Source organism: Macaca fascicularis, chromosome 9 (assembly GCF_037993035.2).
Source record: "Macaca fascicularis isolate 582-1 chromosome 9, T2T-MFA8v1.1".
Lineage (NCBI taxonomy): Eukaryota > Metazoa > Chordata > Mammalia > Primates > Cercopithecidae > Macaca > Macaca fascicularis.
Genome location: NC_088383.1, coordinates 112,836,037 through 112,855,843, shown reverse-complemented (window position 1 = coordinate 112,855,843; position 19,807 = coordinate 112,836,037). Strand labels below are relative to the sequence as shown.

General features: G+C 50.0%; 1 protein-coding gene across 3 annotated transcripts in view; it reads left to right on the top strand.

Annotated features, from left to right (window-relative positions):
• SH3PXD2A (SH3 and PX domains 2A) overlaps window positions 1–19,807 on the top strand; it is a 255,862-nt gene that overhangs the window by 44,952 nt on the left and 191,103 nt on the right. For all 3 annotated transcript variants that reach the window (XM_005566353.5, XM_005566352.5, XM_015456641.4), the window contains exon 2: window positions 8,062–8,142. In XM_005566353.5, coding sequence (XP_005566410.3) covers window positions 8,062–8,142 — 81 coding nt within the window. The remainder of the gene's footprint in view (window positions 1–8,061; window positions 8,143–19,807) is intronic.

Sequence of the window (19,807 nt, the reverse complement as noted above, 5' to 3'; positions counted from 1 at the left end):
ATGTGTGGTTCTGGGAGGAGCCTTCTCTTAGCACATTATATGCCCTCCAACTCCCAGAGCCCTTCTGGGGTTCGCTTCTGCTGCATTTACTGTGACTGCTTCTGAATACAAAGTCCTAGTATCAGATGGTCTCAGGACTAGAAAAGTCCTGCTGCCTGGTCATTAGCCCTATAGTCAACCTGTGAGTGCGCACCACCATGGAGGTCACCCTCCACCACATCCAGGCTTCTAAGTGGTGGTTGTTCCCCGAATCTGCAGCTTTGCCTCTCTCCCCGCCCTAAGAATGAACACCCACTCTAGAGGAGGGGTTGGAATTTTAATAGGGCCCTACCCTGAGGGTCCTCATCATTCTCAGGCTGAGCTCAGAAACCTTAGCCAAGTGGCCACAGGCTGTTAAATGTGATTTTGCTGACAGGGTTTTGGGTTGGCAAAGATGTGTTTGTACTCTGCTCCTAGGCCACCAGGGATTTGCTTCTGGGAATGGAGACAGTCTCCAAGTGTTGCCACTAGCCACCTCTTTGGCATTTCAGAATCAGTGAATTCGTTTGGCATTAGATCAGCCAGTCATTATCTCAGTGTGTCCAGCAGACTGGCAGGCCTAGTGAGCCTCGGAGGAGAAGAGGAAGATAGTTTCTGCGGATAGGGAAACCCGGGAGGAAGATCGACTCACCCGTGTTAAATAGAGACCAACACAGCCTGTGTCAAGCTGGGTGTTCTGAGCCAACAATTAGCAAAGGAAGGCAGATGTAATAATTGACTAATCGTGGAAAGCATACTATGAGCACCACAAGGGGTGGTCACAGACTCGCTAGGCTAGTGGGGGCCCAGATCAGATGTCGGAACTCTGGGGAGATTTTTATCTGGGTGCAGCCATGTCAAGAGGGGTCTTTAGGCCGGGCACAGTGCCTCACACCTGTAATGCCAGTACTTTGGGAGGCTGAGGTGGGCGGATCACTGGAGACCAGGAGTTACAAACCAGCCTGGGCAACATGGTAAAACCCTATCTCTACTAAAAATACAAAAATTAGCCAGGCATGATTGTGTGCACCTGCAATCCCAGCTACTCAGGAGGCTGAAGCAGCAGAATCGCTTGAACCCAGGAGGCAGAGGTTGCAGTGAGCTGAGATCACGCCACTGCACTCCACCTTGGGTGACAGAGCCAGACCCTGTATCAAAAGAAAAGGGGGGTTCTTTAACACCAGGGCCTTTACTGCTTCCCAGTGGGGTGCAGTGGGCCACAGCAGGGAGGAGATGGGGCACGGGGCTGGCATTTGGTGTAGGCACTCTCATGGGGAACAGCAGCCCTGGAGTCCTCTGCTGTGCTGGGTGGTCTGCATCTAGGGGAGCAGCCTAGACTAATTTGGAGTATATGTGCCTCATTCTTACCAGTCCCCCATGATAGAACCTTGTACATGGGGCGCTTTGAATGGAAAATTAGAGCCTATTAGTACCTTAGACAGGCTGGCGGCATCTTCTTGGGTAAGAGCCTGACAATGATGAACTCCCCCAGGTAGCCAGAGCAGTGATCGTGTCCCCGCACGTGAACTCCCTTTTTCTGGCTGCTCGATCGTCTTCATTTTGATTTCTGGGACCATATGCTTTAGCAGTCAGTCCCAAACGTTAGCTATTCCTGCATCCCCAGACTCCAAAGATTTGGGTAAGTTAAAGAGCTGGGATTCTGAAGAGATCGTATGCCCTCGAGGACCCTAGGGAGCATTGACAGCCCACCCAGGGAACACGGTGTGTGTACATCAGAATAAGGTGTGCTTTTCTCGGTGTGGCTGCAGTCCTGAGCCAGGGTGCACAGTTTAGGGTGTGAAGTATAGGTTAGATTTCACACCTACTTGTCCACTTGACCAGGCAACCACTGGGCAGTGAACAACTTGCCCAACTGTATGCAGTGGCCCTAGTGCAGCCAGCTGATCCCAGCCCCATGGTCATGTGAGCAGGTGAAGGAAGATTGCCACTGAGTTTCTGTTTGGCCTGGGGCCTGGGGCCAGGGGCCAGGGGCAGCTGGTAGGAGTCCAGGGAAAGTAAGGCCCACAGTACCACGGAGACATGCAGTTCCCTCCATAGCTCCTAACTCCTTGCCTCTCATTGTACATTTTGTAGCCAAGGGGGCAACAGGTACTTACCAGCACTTTCTAATTAAACACAAGGCGGGTCCTAGGCCTTCTAGGAATGGTTGGGCTCTACATTTGCAGTTGCTAATTGGTCCCAGACCAGATCAAATCGTGGACATCCCCCACAGAAACCGGGCTGGGCTGCATTCTCAGTGCTCTGGAGCTGCGCGGTAAGTCTGGTTTGCATCAAGGCCATTTTCTTGTTGAAAGGAGCAAGGCTAATAGAGGACAGAAGCACCCACTGGGAAGGCGAGTTTGGAAGTCTCAGACATTGGTGGGCCTCGTGAGCTGAGCAGACAGAAGGCAACCCAAGATGACCTCCGGATGGGTGGGACTGGTTGGGCCAGAGCATCATGCTGGGTGTGTAGCGAGAGTTTCCACACGGTGTCTGTGGTGATGATTCCACTCCTCCATCAAGGGTGAGCAGTTGGGAGGGCCTGAGCCCCTGGGTCCCTTCAGTCTGGGCTGACCCAGGGGAAGCTGGAAGCAGTTGCTAGTCTCTTGCGAGCCTTCATAGACGCCTACCATCTGCCTGAAATGGCTGGAGACAGGGGAAATAGAATCCATGGGTTTTTAAAATCCAGAAGGAAGAGAAACTCCACCCGTGAAACGTAACCCCAAGTAAAGCATTTGGAAGCAGGATGTTTAATTGCCAAACTTTTCTTGAGACCCAGCTGCCGGGTAATGTTATCCTGACTGCTCCTGAGGCTGGAGGAGAGTCTATCTGGGCCCCAGATGCAGGCTTGTAAACAGAACTGGCTTTCTTGGATGACCTCTGCCCTGTCCCCCTTCCCTGTCACCTGTTCTTTCTCTGCAGTTTTTCTCTGAAGTTTCCAGTGCTGGCAAGGCCAGTTCAGGGAGACTTAAGAAGCCCTGGTGTTGAGGTAGGGAGCTAGGCATGGGCTGGGGTGGAATTTTTTGTGTACATCACCTGTCTGGAGTGATAATCTAGATGTCCAAGGTTTGGAAGAAAGCAGATGAGAGAGAGGGGTCTGGAGATTGTCCTTGTATCTCTGGGCTTATCTCCAGGGAGGTCTCTTGCCATTTCCTCAACCCAAGAATTAGCCTGTCCAGTGGGGTAGGCTGGAGGGCCTCTGGCAAATCCCCGAAGTTTGGGAGAACCTGGGAATGGGGGCTCGCTTCCCCACCCTTCACACTGAGTCACATTCATGGCTGCTCAGGGCATAGAAAGTGGGGTGCAAGATGCTAGCAGGAACAATCCTTTGCCAAACAAGGGAAGAACTGCTTTTTGGGGGGAAGCATGGCTATATCCTAGCCAGGAGGCCGTGGCTGACAAGGCCTCAGGGACAGCTCTCTGTCAGCTCTTCCCTCCCTCTGGCTGGCTCTCCAGCGGGGTGTACCTTTAGTATGATTTTAGACCAAGCGTTAAACAGAGATGACTTCATGTGAATTTTCAACTTTTATTTTTAAAATAGAGACAGAGCCTCACTATGTTGTCCAAGCCAATCTCGAACTCCCGGGCTCAAGCGATCCTCCTGCCTTGGTTTCCCGAAGTGCTGGGATTACAGGCAGGAGCCACTGCGTCCTGCCCTTTTATTTTTTAAAATAGAGGCAGAGCCTCACTATGTTGTCCAGGCCAGTCTCAAACTCCTGGGCTCAAGTGATCCTCCTGCCTCTGCCTCCCAAAGTGCTGGGATTACAGGCACGAGCCACCAGCCCTGCCAAATTTCACCATTTCTGTAGAGTAGAGGGCAAAGGACTTTTCCGAGGGGGGATGCTCTAGTCACGTGCAGAGTAGTCCTAGGCCAGGCTGGGAAGTGGGACATCTGGGTTCCTGTCCCGGCTCTGCCACCAATGGGAGTGAGCACACTCCAGTGATAACCGTGTTTGCATCAGTCCTGGCAGCCCTGAAGGTTGTGTCCTTTGTATAAAGGAGGAGTCTGAAGGCCTGAGCAGCTGGGCTGGGGTCTTGCAGCCAGTAAGGAGGGTGCTGGGAGGGTGCTGCCCCCATGTGTGGCTAACTCCAGAGTCTGCTGGTTCCTACCTGGCCATGCCCCTTCCTTGGCAAATCACCACCTGGGTTTCTCCTCTGCTCAAGGAGAGGCCTCCCTGGATCCTCCCAGCTGCCAGGGGCTGTAAGCCTGTGATTGATTCTTTCTGGGAGGTGAAGAGAAGCCTAATTGCTAGTGGGATGGAGGACGTGTGTTAAGCCTCAGTTAAGCCCTTCCCCTGGGCTCCGCTTGGTTGGTTCCAGAGAAAGGCTGATGTCTAATGCCCTGCAGGCGAGTGCAGCCCTCTCTCCAGGGGCGAATTGGCCACTTGGGCCCTCCTCACATTTAGCTCCTGGGGTGGAGGTCAGAGAGAGAGCACCTGGTGAGGGCTCAGCCTCTGCTCCTGCCCCAGGACCTGTGGGAAGCAGAGATGAAGGTAGGAGGGGAGGTGGAGCTGGGAGTCAGCAGGCAGACCCCGGTAGGTTATAAACCCCAGGAAAATCCCACAGCATTGAGTTTGAGGGGGTCCTCGGCGTCAGTCGGTTTTGTAGCATTCCTAACCATTTGCTTCTGTCTGGGCCCCCAGTTCTGGGTCTTCTTGGTCTCAGGTCTCAGAGTCGCCTTTGTTCCCGCATGTTCCTCTAGGCGCACTCCCTCAGCAAGGGCACCGCAGGCTTCTCAGACCACCCACACCTTTATTTAAAAAGATGGTGTCAACCAGCCGGATGCGGTGGCTCACGCCTGTAATCCCAGCACTTTGGGAGGCCAAGGTGGGCAGATCACAAGGTCAGGAGATCGAGACCATCCTGGCTAACACAGTGAAACCCCGTCTCTACTAAAAAATACAAAAAATTAGCTGGGCGTGGTGGCGGGCCCCGGTAGTCCCAGCTACTCGGGAGGCTGAGGCAGGAGAATGGCGTGAACCCAGGAGGTGGAGGTCACAATGAGCCGAGATCGCACCACTGCACTCCAGCCGGGGTGACAGAGATAGACTCTGTCTCAAAAAAAAAAAAAAAAAAAAAAAAAGATGGTATCAACCAAAAATAAAATTTGAAGGCCCCCTGCAACCATTTGAATGCACTCCTTCCTCAGCCCAGGCACCCTAACATTGAACCTAAAAGACGGGTTCAGGCCATGACGGGAAGTGGGGATCAGACATGCTTCATTACACTCCCCCAGCATCAATATCAATGCAGACCTTAGGTCTGATAAGAAGCATTTACAATCTGTACTCTCTGAAGCCTGCGGCCTGGAAGCTTCGTGTGCATGATAAAACCTTGATCTCCATGAACGCTTATCTTAACCCAGACACTCCTTTCTAGTGGTAGTAACTCTTTCAACCAATTGCCAATCAGAGTATATTTAAATCCACCTATAACCTGGAAGCCCCTCGTCCCTTACTTAGAGTTGTCTTGCCCTTCCAGATGGAACCAATGTAAATCTTATATGTATTGATTGATGTATTTCCCTAAAATGTATAAAGCAGGCTGTACCCCAGCCACCTCGGGCACGTGTCATCAGGACCTCCTGAAGCTGTATCGCAGGTGTGTCCTTCACTTTGGCAAAGTATACTTGCTAAATTGATTGAGACTTGTTTCAGATACTTTTTGGTTGACCATGTCATTCAGTCCTGATCAAAGTAGTTCAGTTTAGATAAATTTACATACAGGGAGGTAGTCCAGTGCAGTTAAGAGCATAGGTATTAGAACTCAGCTAGACCTGGGTTCAAATTTTTGCCCTGTAATTTATTAGCTGTGTAACTTCAGGCAAGTTACTTAGCTTCTCTGAGCCTCACCTTCTTCTTGTACAATATGGGAATAACAGTGGTAGCTAACTCATTGGGCTGAAGATTAAATGAGCTAATGCATATAAATGCTTTATGCTGTACTGGTATCCAGTAACATTTAGTTGCCTAAACATTAGGTAACATTAAGTTATCAAAATGGTTTTACAATGTATCATGTGATACCTATTTACATATGATATAAAGCAAAGCATACACCCATTTATTATGATAATAGCCAATAGTCTATTTTGAGCTGATGAAGATAGGGGTGGCCTTTTACCTTATGTTCTGTATCAGGGTCACATGTCATAAATGCCCCATCTCTGGGTGGCAGCACTCAGGCCTGTTTGCTTTGGTTTTATGGCCCTCTCCTTGGTTGTGTTTCAGAAAACCTCGCCATGGCATGAGGCTGCCTCTGTGTCATAGAGATAGGAAGGGAGAAGAGACTGGATTCAGCTCATTTTCTTGTGTATTACCTGAGCAGCCAAGCACAAAGCCTCACCACGCCTGTTGCAAACCCTGTTCCGGGCATCGGGGAGTTGGGCCAGTCTGATGGCAAGGTGTCTAAATGTCACTTCTCTTTGCTAACGTTCCTCCTTCTCATCATGGCCCAGATCCCTGGCCTCACTGGCTATTTTGTTCTTACTGGTAGAGTCCCCCCAGCCCCACCCCCACAGGCCTACAGGACAGAGTGACTAGACAGAGTCCCTGGAATCTGAATTTTTATGAAGCCCGCCCCTGGCCCCAGGTGATCCTAAAGGGGCGCCCTGGCCTGGGAACCACCATTCGGGACCTACAGCCACTGCCTCTCTCCTGAGGGAAGAAGGGAGGCAGAGGTCTCACCTGTGTCTTATCGGTGCCCTCCCTTACCTGTCCTCCTGGAGACACCCCTGCAGGTGTCCCTTCCAGGGAGAAGGTCAACAGAATAGCCCTGAGGCTGTGGGAGGGCACCCATTCCTGTGACTCAGGCCTCTCCCAGGTGGGACAGGAATAGTGGGAAGAGCAGGCCAGACTGTGTGGACCAGGGGCTTTCTCTCCTTCCCCAGGGATTGCTGAGTGAGTTCAGCCTTCCAGAGTGGCATGAGCTCTTGCAGAGCCTGATGGAGACTTGGGAACTGGGGTGACAGCCTGGCCCCAAAATGCCTTCATTGTGAGGCTCCAAAGAGAAAAGGTTTCCAGTCTCCCACGTGCTAACGCCTCTTCTTCAAATCCGTTTCTCATCCAGAAGACCAGTGTGTTTGTTCAACATAGCAAAGTGTTTTCTGAGCACCTGCTCTGTGCCAGGCACTGAGCAAAGACAGGGATGCTGAGATGAATCACACATCTCTGAGCGCTTCTGGTCTCCTGAAGGGCTTTTCAGAGTGAGTTCTGAGGATCCACTGCAGCAAAATAAGCTGGGGTTTGTTAAAAGTATAAACGTCCGAGCTCTCAAAACCCATGTCTGCAGAATTTCAGAGAGCGGGGTCCACCTGCAATTTCGGAAGGCCTCTTGTAGAATCTCATTCACTCTAAAGTTGTGAACCAGTGGAAATTAGCTATCTAAAAAGGCCAGGCGTGGTGGCTCATGCCTGTAATCCCAGCACTTTGGGAGGACAAGGCAGGTGGATCATCTGAGGTCAGGAGTTCAAGACCAGCCTGGCCAACATGGCAAAACCCTGTCTCTACTAAAAATACAAAAATTAGCCAGGCATGGTGGCAGGCGCCTGTAATCCTAGCTACTCGGGAGGCTCAGCCAGGAGAATCGCTTGAACCGGGGAGGCGGAGGTTGTGGTAAACCAAGATCATGCCATTGCACTGTATCCTGGGCGACAGAATGAGACTCTGTCTCAAAAACAAACAAAAATGTAATGACTTCAATTTTATGTTTATTGTATGAAATATATACAAATAAAAAAGAAGGAAATTAAAACCACTTATTCTGATCCTACTTTCCTAAGATAATCATTGTTGGCATTTGATGAAATATCCCTCTGGGGGTGTCCGTGTGTGTGTGTGTGTGTGTGTGTGTGTGTGTGTGTGTGTGTGTGTGTGTGTTTAGACATCTACATGGTAGCTGATGCTGTGCTATCCCCTAGGGACAGATGAGATGAGAAAAAGAGTGGTCCTGGCCATTGGAACACCTGCAGTCATGTTACATGATACCTGGCACAGACAGCTTGAAATCCAGCCTTGCTCACCTGCTCCTACCTTTTTCCCACAGGTATACATCATCAATGTGACCTGGTCTGACTCTACCTCCCAGACCATCTACCGGAGGTACAGCAAGTTCTTTGACCTGCAGGTAAGTTGGTCAGAGCTCAGACAGTGGCCCGAGTCTGGTGGGCTGGCCTCTCTCATACCCTCGCTTATCCAGGGAGCCCCCAGCCAAGCTGTCAGGGTCAGAGTCCAGGTGGGAGCAGAGGGACAGAGGAGGGAAGCTCGAAGGTGGAGCTGGGCTTGTCTCAATCTTGCATACTGCAGGCAGACACTCGGAGCTTTGTTGGCCTCCTCCAATGATCTTAACAGTCATGCTTTGTCACCCTCTCTTGCCTGCAGGGTAGGAAACTGTGGTGGAGAGGCAGGAGGATGGTGGGAGGTGCTGTGTGCCTGACCAGACGTGTGTCTGTAAACATCCAGGGTGAGACAGAAGCCACCACATCATTGCAGCCTAAGAAAAGCAAACATACAGGGAAGACCGAAACAGAAAATAAGCATTTTCTTCAACTACAGGCACAAACTATGCATACATACCACGGTGTCTGTTTAACTGAATGAGGCACTTGCCACCCAGTTTGTACGTGTACGTGGTAGGTGTGTGTCTCTAAGACACATAGGCATGTTCACAAGGGGGATGGTAGTATGGATCCCACAGCTACCCCTGCAGACACCCCCTTGGTGCCAACTAATTTAGTCAGGCCTCTTTGGGTTGCAAGTGATAGTTTTACACTTGCACTGGCTTAGGCACAAAGGAGACGTGATTGGAAGGAGGGACCAGGGAAGCTTGTGCAGCCGACCACATGGTGAGAAGAGCAGTGAGGCAGAGGCCTTTAGGAATACCTGAAACCAGGATCTGCTCTCCCTCTGTCTTGTCTCTGCTTCCCTCTGGCACTGCCCTCAACTTCTGTTACCTCACACCCCAAGGAACATGACTGTCAACAGCTCTAGAATTTTATATCTTTTGGCTCCCAACAGAGGGGAGATTGACTCTTTCCCAGTTCCAAGTTGAAAAATCCCAGGGACGATTCTGATTGGTCTGGCTTGGGTCAGGTGCCCTCTCTGGACCAATCAGTATGGCCGGGAGTTGAGGGTCTTTTAGCACAGACATGGCCACTAGGGAGCCCACCTCTGTGGATCACAGGCAAATACTAGAGAAGGGAGAATCAGTCGTGAGTTGAGCAGCAGCCCTTTCAGGTAGAGCCAAGATGTTCTAGATTCCTCTTGGGGCTGTGAGACTGGTTTAGGCTAATAAAAACACAAAGAGACACCCACTTCTACCCTCACAGCCAGGGTCCACTCCTTTCTTGGCAGGCCTTTGGTTGTCAGTCATCTTGGAGAGGTCATCTTTGGCACCGTGTGCTTGCCCCCAATACCTGATTCTATCTCGTTGTCCTCATTGCCCTACCTATGAGACAAGCCAAGGGTGAGCTAGCTTCCTGTATTACAAATTCTCTCTTAATCCAACAATATGGGATTGAATATCCCATTGAATATGGGATTGAAAGCTACTTCTTACTCTCCAGCCTTCTTCCTCTTCCCTCCTCAGTTCATGTCCAGTCTCCTTAGGTTTGGTGTAATCTGGTGGGGTTTGCTGATACCCCATCAATGGGTACAGTGTGCTAGACAGGAAGTGATAACTCAGTTGGGGAGAGTGAACCCTGAAAGGACTCATTGATGAGCTGGAGGGGGCCTGAAAGCCGGTGGAAACTTCCAAATCAGAACTTTTCTTCCCCCTCTTCCGTTATGATCCCCCACCCCCTCCTGCACTGCAGAATCTCAGGAGAAAGGAATGCTGTTCCCCCACCACCACCTCCCTTGCCTGGAGGGCTCATTCCCTGAATGTGGAAAGGGGACGCGCAAGCAGGGAGCAGCTAGTGCAGTGTGCTGGCTCTAGCTTAGCAATGGCCAAGCGCTTGGCCAGGCGTGTCCATGTGGGTCATTGCTGAGCTGTAGATGCAGTTTGGGAAGGGGTTGGAATAGTTCTTTGAAAATTAACTTAGGAGTCAAGCATAGCATCTTTACAAATGCATTTTACCTGCTGTGATGAGTTTTAGTGGCGTTCATTTTGAAAAGCCTTGTTTATTTATCAGGTCGCTGATTTTGGTATGGCGGATCCTATAGAGGTAGAACAAAGGGAGTTGCTAACTCCATCTCTGGTCACTGGTGCACCTCAGAACTCATGTCTCTGAGGGGTTGTGTAAGAGAGCAGCTTAGAGTTTAGGCACCGGGGACACATTGCCTGGGACTGGTTACTGGCTGTCACCACGTACCTCCGGACAGACTCCTTCACTTCTCTAGGCTTGCTTTTCTCATCTGTACTGTGAAGGTTCAAATAGTGCCTGCCCAGTAGGGTTGTTAAGAGGAATGAATGAGTGAATCCACTTTTCTCCCAGCACTGAGTTGCCTGGTGAGTTGCCTGGTGTTGCCAGGTCGCAGGGATGTTGGGCTGCATGGCTAGGGGGGTCTAGGGGCTGGAGACCCACTTCCTGATGTTGCTTTGTGGCTTCCCTCACTTGGCGTCACTCTGTGGTGAGCTCCCTGTGCCCAGTCCCTGCCAGTGTATTCAGAGCCAGGTAGGCCTCAGGCTTCTCTCCGAAGCTGCCCCGGGGGGCAGGGTGGGAGCCGCAGGGAGCTGGGTTGCGGCCCAGGGGCAGCTCTCAGACATGTTTTGCTCCTTTCCTTTTTGGCTGACCCTGAAAGTCCCAGGCTCACCAGGCCCATCTCCAGGGAGCCGCTCCCTGGGTTTCACCAACTCATGGTTCTAAGCCTCCTGGGGGCCACAGACCGTTCTGTGAATCTGATGGAAGCCCTCTCCCCAGGAAAAGAGCGGATACATACAATTTTACTTACAGTGGCAAGTGTTCACAGACCCCCTGTGAACCCCCAGTGAAGAACTAGCCAGGTGTGATGGAGTGCCTGTAGTTCCAGCTATTCAGGAGGCTGAGGTGGGAGGATCACTTGAGCCTGGCAGGTCGTGGCTGCAGTGAGCTATGATTGCACCACTGCACTCCAGCATGGGTGGCAGAGTGAGACCCTGTCTCAAAAAAAAAAGAACTGCTGAGCTAAACCAGTTTAGATCGTGAATCATACATTCACACCCAGTACTATTTGGGCAGCATTTGGGGGTCTATTCAGGTAACAGCAGGAGGCCTGGACACCCCTTTGACCCCTTTGAGAGACCCTTGGTTCCCCCCTGTACAAGCCAGTTCCCTGCACCCCAGCATGGGTCTCCCTGTACTTCCCCTCCCTTATCTCTCCCTCTTCAGATGTTTTCCTTTGTTCCCAAAGGCCAGGTACCCACCAGGCGGCCTTGGGTTCTTACCTCTGTCACACAGCCTGGGAACCACGTGCAAGCGATCCCAAGCGGTCCCTGACCCTCTCTGGTCGTGAATTGAGGGCCCCAGGGTATGTGCAGATCCAATTTCATTCGGAACAGCACACGGACCCTCTGTTTCTCCCTCTGAGGGCACACAGGGAGATGGACACCTGCACCCTGCCCTTCATGCTCTGCAGCCATAAGGCCAGGAAGTACTTGAAGGGTGCTCTGTCATCTGAACAGAAACCCCACACTCTTCGGTTTTTCCATTTCTCTCCACAGCAGCTTCCACATCAGCACAGCCCTTCCCCACTCCCTCACCCCCACACTCCCCACCCCCTCCCAGATTCTAAGATCTGAAGCAGAACATTTCTCTGGTTATTATCTTCAAAGCTTCTGCTTGGACCTAACTGCCCTGCATGTGAAGCTCTCAGTAGATCCTTGGAAATGAACAGTCTCAAGCACACAGCAGCCCTGAGAACATCAAGCAGGAGGGAGCCAAGAGCCTGAGGCTTGTCCTTGGAGAAGGTTCATTGTCCCTTTGGGGTGACTCATGGCATTAAGGACGGGTACTTAGAACTCTGGTGGTGCATTGAGGAGCTATTCACAGGGAATGGGGAAAGTCTGAGGGTTGGGAGAGACGGAGAGAACCCCCCCGCCCCCGATCACCTGGTAACTGCTCATTCCGGGCTTTCTGAAGCCTTAGGACCGTGCAGAGCAGAGCCATTTATCTCAGCATCCCCTTCCCATCCCACCACCCACCTTCTTCACTCACAGCTTATCTGCTACCTGTGAGGCCTTGGATTAGGGCTGCCAGATAAATATGAGATGTCCAATTAAATTTACATTTCAGATAAACAGCAAATGCTTTTTTCAGAATAAGGGTGGACACTGGGCATGGTGGCTCATGCCTATAATCCCAGCACTTTGAGAGGCCAAGGCGGGAGGACTGCTTGAGTTCAGTAGTTCAAGACCAGCCTGGGTAATGTGGCAAGATCCCATCTCTACAAAAAATAAAAAAAATTAGCCGAATGTGGTGGCATGCGCCTGTTGTTCCAGCTACTCAGGAGGCTGAGCTGGGATAATTGTTTGAGGCCGGGGAGGTCCAGGCTGCAGTGAGCTGTGATTGCGCCACTGCACTTCAGCCTGGGCAACAGAGTAAGACCCTAGCTCAAAAAAAAAAAAAAAAAAAAATGTTCCAAACATTGCATGGCATATACTTACACTAAACAAAGTTATTTGTTGTTTATCTGGAATTCAAATTTAACTGTGCATCCTGTATTTTCACTTGCTGAATCTGGGAGTCCCAGCCTGGCTGAGTGTGAGAGGCGAGGGTGGAAGTAGAAAGATAGTCCAGGCTTCAGGTAAGAGTGGATGGGCCTGTGCTAAGGCCCCCAAGGCAGCAGCTTTTGTACAGAGCAGAAGTGGCGCAGGCCGAGGAACACACTTTTGAGAAGGACGAGATCTCTTCCTTGCAGGAGTCTACATCTCGTGGGGAAGGCAAACTTGGAAGCAGTTAAGTCCACTGCAGATGAAAAAAATACTAGATTGAGGTATAAGCAACATGCTATGAGATGAAGAGGAAGGCAAGAGCTTTCTTTTTTCCTTTTTTGAGACGGAGTCTCACTCTATCGACCAGGCTGGAGTGCAGTGGCGCGATCTCTGCTCACTGCGAGCTCCGCCGCCCGGGTTCATGCCATTCTCCTGCCTCAGTCTCCCGAGTAGCTAGGACTACAGGTACCCGCCACCACACCTGGCTAATTTTTTTGTATTTTTAGTAGAGATGGGGTTTCACCGTGTTCGCCAGGATGGTCTCGATCTCCTGACCTCGTGAGTCCGCCTCCCAAAGTGCTGGAATTACAGGCTTGAGCCACCGCACCCAGGTGGAAAGAGCATTCTTGGGAGAGGGAACAAAGAACATGCCCATGGCCAGGCACATATGGTCTCTCTCTCTCTCTTTTTTTTTTAAACATTTATTTATTTAGTTTTTAGAGACAGGGTCTCGCTGTGTTACTCAGGCTGGAGTGCAGTGGTGTGATCATGGCTCACTGAAGCCTCGACCTCCCAGGTTCAAGAGATCTTCCAGCCTGAGCCTCCCAAGTAGCTGGGATCACAGGTGCATGCCACCAGGCCTAGCTAATTTTTTTTTTTTTTTTGTAAAGATGGAGTCCCACTATGTTGCCCAGGCTGGTCTCAAACTCCTGGGCTCAAGTGATCCTCCTGCCTCGGTCTTCCAAAGTGTTGGGATTACAGGCATGGGCCACCACACCCAGCCCCCATATGGTCTTAATTAGTGACAGCAGCCTAGGGTGACATAGCCAAACACCCACACTCTAGTTTGGGGGGGATTTGGTTATTTTTTGAGAATCCTTATCAGGGTAAAATATGTCTCTAGTTCGTTCCTTCCTTCCTTCCTTCCTTCCTTCCTTCCTTCCTTCCTTCCTTCCTTCCTTCCTCCCTCCCTCCCTCCCTCCCTCTCCCTCCCTCCCTCCCTCCCTCCCTCCCTCCCTCCCTCCCTCTCCCTCCCTCCTTTCCTTCCTCCCATCCTTCCAATATTAAGTGTCTGCCTTGTAAATCCAGGCAGTGTGCCAGCTCTGGGACACATTGATGATCCAAAGCAGATCTGGTTCCTGCCTTTATGGGTCTCACAGCTTAGTGAGGGAAGACAGATTTTAGTTAAAAAACAAAGACAAACAATATTGTTTTACGCCATTCCAGATGTAACAAAGGAAGGTGCCATAGACATATTATAGGGAAACCTTACACTCTGGGATCAGGGCAGGCTTCCTGAAGCAGTGAGTTTTATCTGAAACATCAGTGAGTTATTTTATCATATTTTACTTTTGAGATCAGAGACTCTTTTGTGCTTCTAATGAAAGCCAAAGACTCTCTCCCCAGACAAGTGCATGAATGTGCATCTATAATTCTAATAATCTTTTTGGTTATTCATACCCTGCCTGAAATCCACCCATGAGCACCAGGATAACACCCTCTGTTCTTCCCCAGACCTTCTTCTCTCCCCATATCTCCTGCCATGAGCCTTCAGACCCAGACACACACACACAGGCTGCCCACTCAGAACCCCCAGGTACGGAGACTTTAAAGCTGTACTGTCCAATGAGGTAGCCACTAGCCACATGTGGCTACTTATATTAAAGTTAAACTTAAATGAAATAAAAGTAAATGTTTAGTTCCTTGGCTGCACTTGCTGGATCACAAGTACTCAGTGGCGGCCGTGGCTAGTGGTTGTGTGTTGGGCAGATATAGAACATTTCTATTATCACAGAAAATTCTATTAGACTGGTAGTTTAGAAAACTTTGAACACACAACAGGCTTGAGCCAGCTTTCTGGCCACCTTATAGTGATCTGTCACCTCCCAGCCCCTCCCCGAGTTGTCCGCTGAAATCTTCTAGGGCCCTGGCAAGAAGAGGGAGATTATTCTCCTGCACAGTTTGCCCATCCTTAGAGCATTTCAGCTCAGCAGCTATTCCAAACACTTCTTCTGGAAACCAGGTCGGTTTCCCGAGAGGGCTTCTAAGAGCCTTTCAGATGTCAAGTGAAGAACAGGGAAGAGGTGAGGCTCTTAGTCTCCAAGTGGAAATTGATTTCTTCTAAAAATAACTCACCACTCAGCCCTATCTGACCAGGAAAAGGACCTGTCCCAGGGGAAGCTGACCAGGACAGGGCCTGATGTCGAGGCCCATTTGGTGATGAAGGGCCTGGGTTGCTTGGAGGTGCAGTTGAGGTGGGAGAAGGGGTGGCAGATGCCCTTTTCAGTTGCTTTCTCACCGGTGGCTGGACCACGTTTCCAGCCTTTGTCTATTTCCTTGCACAGCTCCTTCCCGGTCCCCCTGAGGAGGGGCCGGAAGGCTCTCTGAAGCCCTGGCTCCATAGACGGTTGTTTCACAACCTGACCTACAAGGCACTGGGCTACAGTAATTGCTCTGCAAACACCGACTCCACCATGCTGCTGGTGCTTTAGTCTGAACTCTGGCCAGCGAGTGCACAGGGTCAATATTTGATCAGAGCTGGGAGAGGCCCTTTATTTTCCCCCGCACCACTTGGAAGGTAGAGTTAAGAGGGGTTTTCAGGTTTGCTCATTGGCTCTGAAGGACTTAACCTATTTTGACGAGCTTTTCTCTCTCTTCCTTGTTCATCTCTCCAGACTCTCCACCCATGCACCCCACCCCAGGATCACACTCACTTTCCAGCTCTCCAATAGCTCACCTCATGATGGGTGAAAAAATTATAATTCCTGAATCACTAATAACCAGCCTTGGAATGAATGTGTATATGGATGTGAGTGTGTACTGATATCACTTATGGAGCTTGATGGGATCATTGCATTTTTAGAGTTAGAGGGGTCCTTATTCCAAGTGCCTCACTTTGCAGGTAACAAACTGTGTTAATTTTTCTATTCATTAAATTTATATAGGCTTTCATTTGGTTTAATATCCAGAGCAGGCCTCTGCTGAGATCAGCCTGGGGTGATCCCAGTGTGTGCCAAGAACCAACCCAAAAGCAGAGAAGAGGAGGAAGTGTCTCTTCTGCAGGCACTCTGCCTTTTAGTCATTGAGGGAATTTGTTCGACATCACTGACCCTAGACTAAAGCGATGAGGCCACAGCCCGGGGAGGTAACCTGCTAAGTTGTAAGAATGATCTTGTACCAAGGATTGCAGAGAGTTCCAGCACACCTAGTGTGGCAGTGCCAGCTCCAGAATGAGGTGAGCATGGGTCATGGTGAATGCTCACATCAGCCTTGACTGAGGTCAGTCACTGGTCCCAGGCAGGCACGGACAGCCTCATGTTGTTTGCAGGGGCAAAAATGGGGTCAAAGCGAACGAGACTGATCCATGGGTGGATCTCCAAGAAACATTCTGAACAAACAATGCAAGTTTCAAAACAATATTTATAGTATGATAATAATTATACAAAAAAAAAACCCAACAACAAGATATATATTTTGCAAGTACATATATAGCATATGAATGTAAATTTTTTAATCTAGAAGGCTGTACTCCAGATTGGTGTCAGAGTCATCTCTAGATGGGTGGTTAGAGATATCAGTGGGAGGAAGGGCTTGATCAAGGAGGAACCTTATCTTAATGTTTTACTTTTTAAGAAAAGGAGAATGTATTCATATATTATTTGCAACATTAATATTGAATAGTTAAAGAGACGCCTATGGGGGGAGTTTGGGTAGGTGGGAAGTAAAAAATAAAATATGTCTTTCCTGTTCATTATGGTATAATAGGACAGAAAGCACAGGTGAAAAAAATAAACATAAGAACATATCTAACAAAGAGAACATGAAACTCATTATAAAAATCACATTACCTCATATTTCCTGGACCATCATTCTAGATAATTCCTGTGGAATGTAAACTGGTTAGATCCCATTACAACCAACCCCAGGGACCTGTCCAAATTATCTTGTCTAACTGGAATCTTGTATTCCGATATTACTCAAAATCTGCAAGCTACATATTGAGGCAGGAAGCACTTGGGCGGGGGTTCTTGTGTCATGATGAAACTGTACTCAGAGTTGTGTGGTGCTGGGGCACCGGGGCTGAGAGCATGCGCCCCGGGGCCAGGGCACTTGGGTTTCAAGACCAGCCCCAGCACTTACTGTCTAAGCTTTGATGAGTGATTTAACTTCTCTCTGCTTGATTTCTCATCTGTGTAATGGGGTGTATAGTAATAACTGCCTCACTGGGTAACAGGAAAAATAAAATGACACAGTCCATATAAAGAAAGCCCTTAGGATAGGACTGGCACAGAGACTGTAGACAGGGAAGCTGAAATGTCACCAATTAGGCCCTCAGAAGCTTAAAACTTCAAAAAGCCAGAGAGCCCCACTCCATCTAGAGACAGAGGTTTCTTCCTGTGCCCCGTTAATATAGACATCACTTTCACCAAATAGCTCGGTCTGCCTCCAGGCAAGAGAGGCAGAAGGCAGTGTTAACGGCTCTCTGGATAAATGCTTTTCACCTCCAAAGTTTAACTACAAACCTATTTACCTTCCAACAGTGCTGTTAGGAAAACATTGTTTTTTAAAAAGTAATTATTAGTTGACAGCTTTCCCTGGCTCCTGGAAAGAGGCGTCTTTGATTCCTGAAGGAACACAGAGGGGTTCCAGGGGAGCCTTGTGGAGCTTCCATCGGCTCTTGGGGATTCCCTGGCTGGCTCCGCTCCACCTGGGAGCTGGCTGGGCTCCAGCGCCCCTTTCAACTTGTGCCTGTGGCCTGAGTATGAACTCCAGCTTCCTCCTGCCTCTCCTGAGTTCTCCTTTGGCAGATGGTGTTGGCAGGTGAGGGGGTTGTGGAATATTGGGAGAGGAAGACCAGGGTGAACTGGCACCTCTGGGCAGGCTCAGGATGGGAAAGCCACTTACCATTGAGTTTGAATCCTGGGGTAACCTGGGGTCCGGCTGGAGGGTGTTAGGAAAAGTTTGGGTTGATCTTTTTTGCCGTTTAAGCAGATGGAGTTTGCAACTTCTCATGCAGTTTCCCAACCTTGTGGGTTTAGGAAGACCCTTATGCTTGTGGGGGCCTCTCAGGTCCAGAGCAACTCGGGACCTGGTTCCAAACAGATGGAGAGAGGTACGGAAGGAAGGTAGTGGCAGCGGGGATAAAGCATCTAGGAGAGGTCTCTGCATATCTGTGCATAAAGGAAAATAAGACCCAGAGGGCTGAACTGGGGCCCTGAGAACCACTGCATCAGGGCCTGCCCTCGGGAGAACTTGCCACCCAGCCAGAGCCTGTGGACATCAAGAGAGCTGGGGAGCTTGTGTGACACTGAAGCCGCTGGGAGTTGTCAGATACGCACCGTGCTGTAGGTGTGCGCGGGAAATCACGCCTTTGCTATACAGACGAGGACTCACTCTGTGAGCCTCATTTTGGATGGTTGTGTGCATTTGATCCAGGCCCAGGGTGTTCACAGAGTATTCACAGGGTGTTCGGCCAAATCCTGTTCCTGATGGACCCAAGGCCCTGTCAGATCAGACCCTCATTTGTGCACTAGAAAATCAAAAGTCATCTCTGCCCTTTGCTGCACCCCCAGCCTCTCCATGGGATCAATGTGGGATTTTCATAGAGCATGGGAAGCTCTTTTGTAAACTGGGGAAAATTGTAAGAAGCTGGAATGATGTCCTCTGGGTGTCAAACCTTGGCACTGTTCATTGACTCTAAACTTCTGGGTGATGTCTTGTGAATGTGAGCACTAGGAGTCTTGGGGATGTCACTGCTCCCCCAGTGACTGTCCAGCAGGGCTGAGAATGTCCCTTTCAGGGAGAGAAATCAGCTGTGTGCAAATAGCACAATATGGGAGGTCCATGTTTGTCAACTGATGTTAACTATGTCCGCTGGGAAATCAGTGGTGGAACTGTAAGTTTTCCAACCAGAAAGCCCTTAGAGATTATCTAGTGGGATGACAAGTATCTGACACTCATGTTGCCATCTCCCACTCATGCCTACAGCAGACATCACTAATTGATCGTGGCATTCTCTCATCCTGTACCCATGGCAGACATTGTTAATTGATTACGAGCCCAGATGTGATCTCAGAGTCTTTGTAAAAAACAAAACCGAATATCTTTAGGAAGTCACTACCTATCAGTTGGCAATGGCACCTTGAGATGAAACTAACTGGCCACCCTCTCATCTTGTCCATTTCCCTTATTTGACAGATGAGGAAATGAGGTCCCAAGTGGGGAGTGATTGTCCAAGATCACAGCAAGTGACAGCAGGACTAGAACTCCGATGCTCTCGCTTCTAGCTCACTCCAATCTGGGTTCCTAGCCTTCCACTCAGAAGTCCTCTTTGTGTTTTTGGTTGAGGAGGCAGGAAGCTTCTGTTGCCTCACTGAGAGCCCCTGGAGGGAGGGATGGGGAACTATTCACTCTCCCTAGACAGAAGCTGCCTTTGCAAAGAGCTGAAGACTTCTCTCTAGATCCCAGAAAGGTCGCTCATGGCTCCCTCCCAGCCTCAGCTGCTTCCTGGAGCTCAGCCTACCTCTCCTGCACCGTCACCTGTCTCTCTCATTGTTGAATAATAAACCCCATCTCTGCCAGGGGCAGTGTCAGAGTCAGCTCACACCACCTGCATGACTGCTCAGAGCTGCACACCTTGTTTTCCTGGTGTACATGTCAGGGTGTGTTTGGGTGTCACGTCAGGGAGGCATTGGAATGCAGTTGCTGCCTCTGCCACCTCCTTCCTCCTCTGGTCCGAGGCCCAAAGGTCCGACTTAGAAAATTCTACTTTGCCCCTACCGGGCCCCCATCTTACCCCTCTTTGGATAACCAACAGCAAAGTTATCTGGGAAGTGTGTTGGGGGACAGTGCCCCCCTCCAAACTGGAGAATGAAGGGAAGGGGGATCTTTGGTGGTGGCCAGGTGAGTGTTGTGTGTGCGTGCATGTGTATGTGCATGTGTG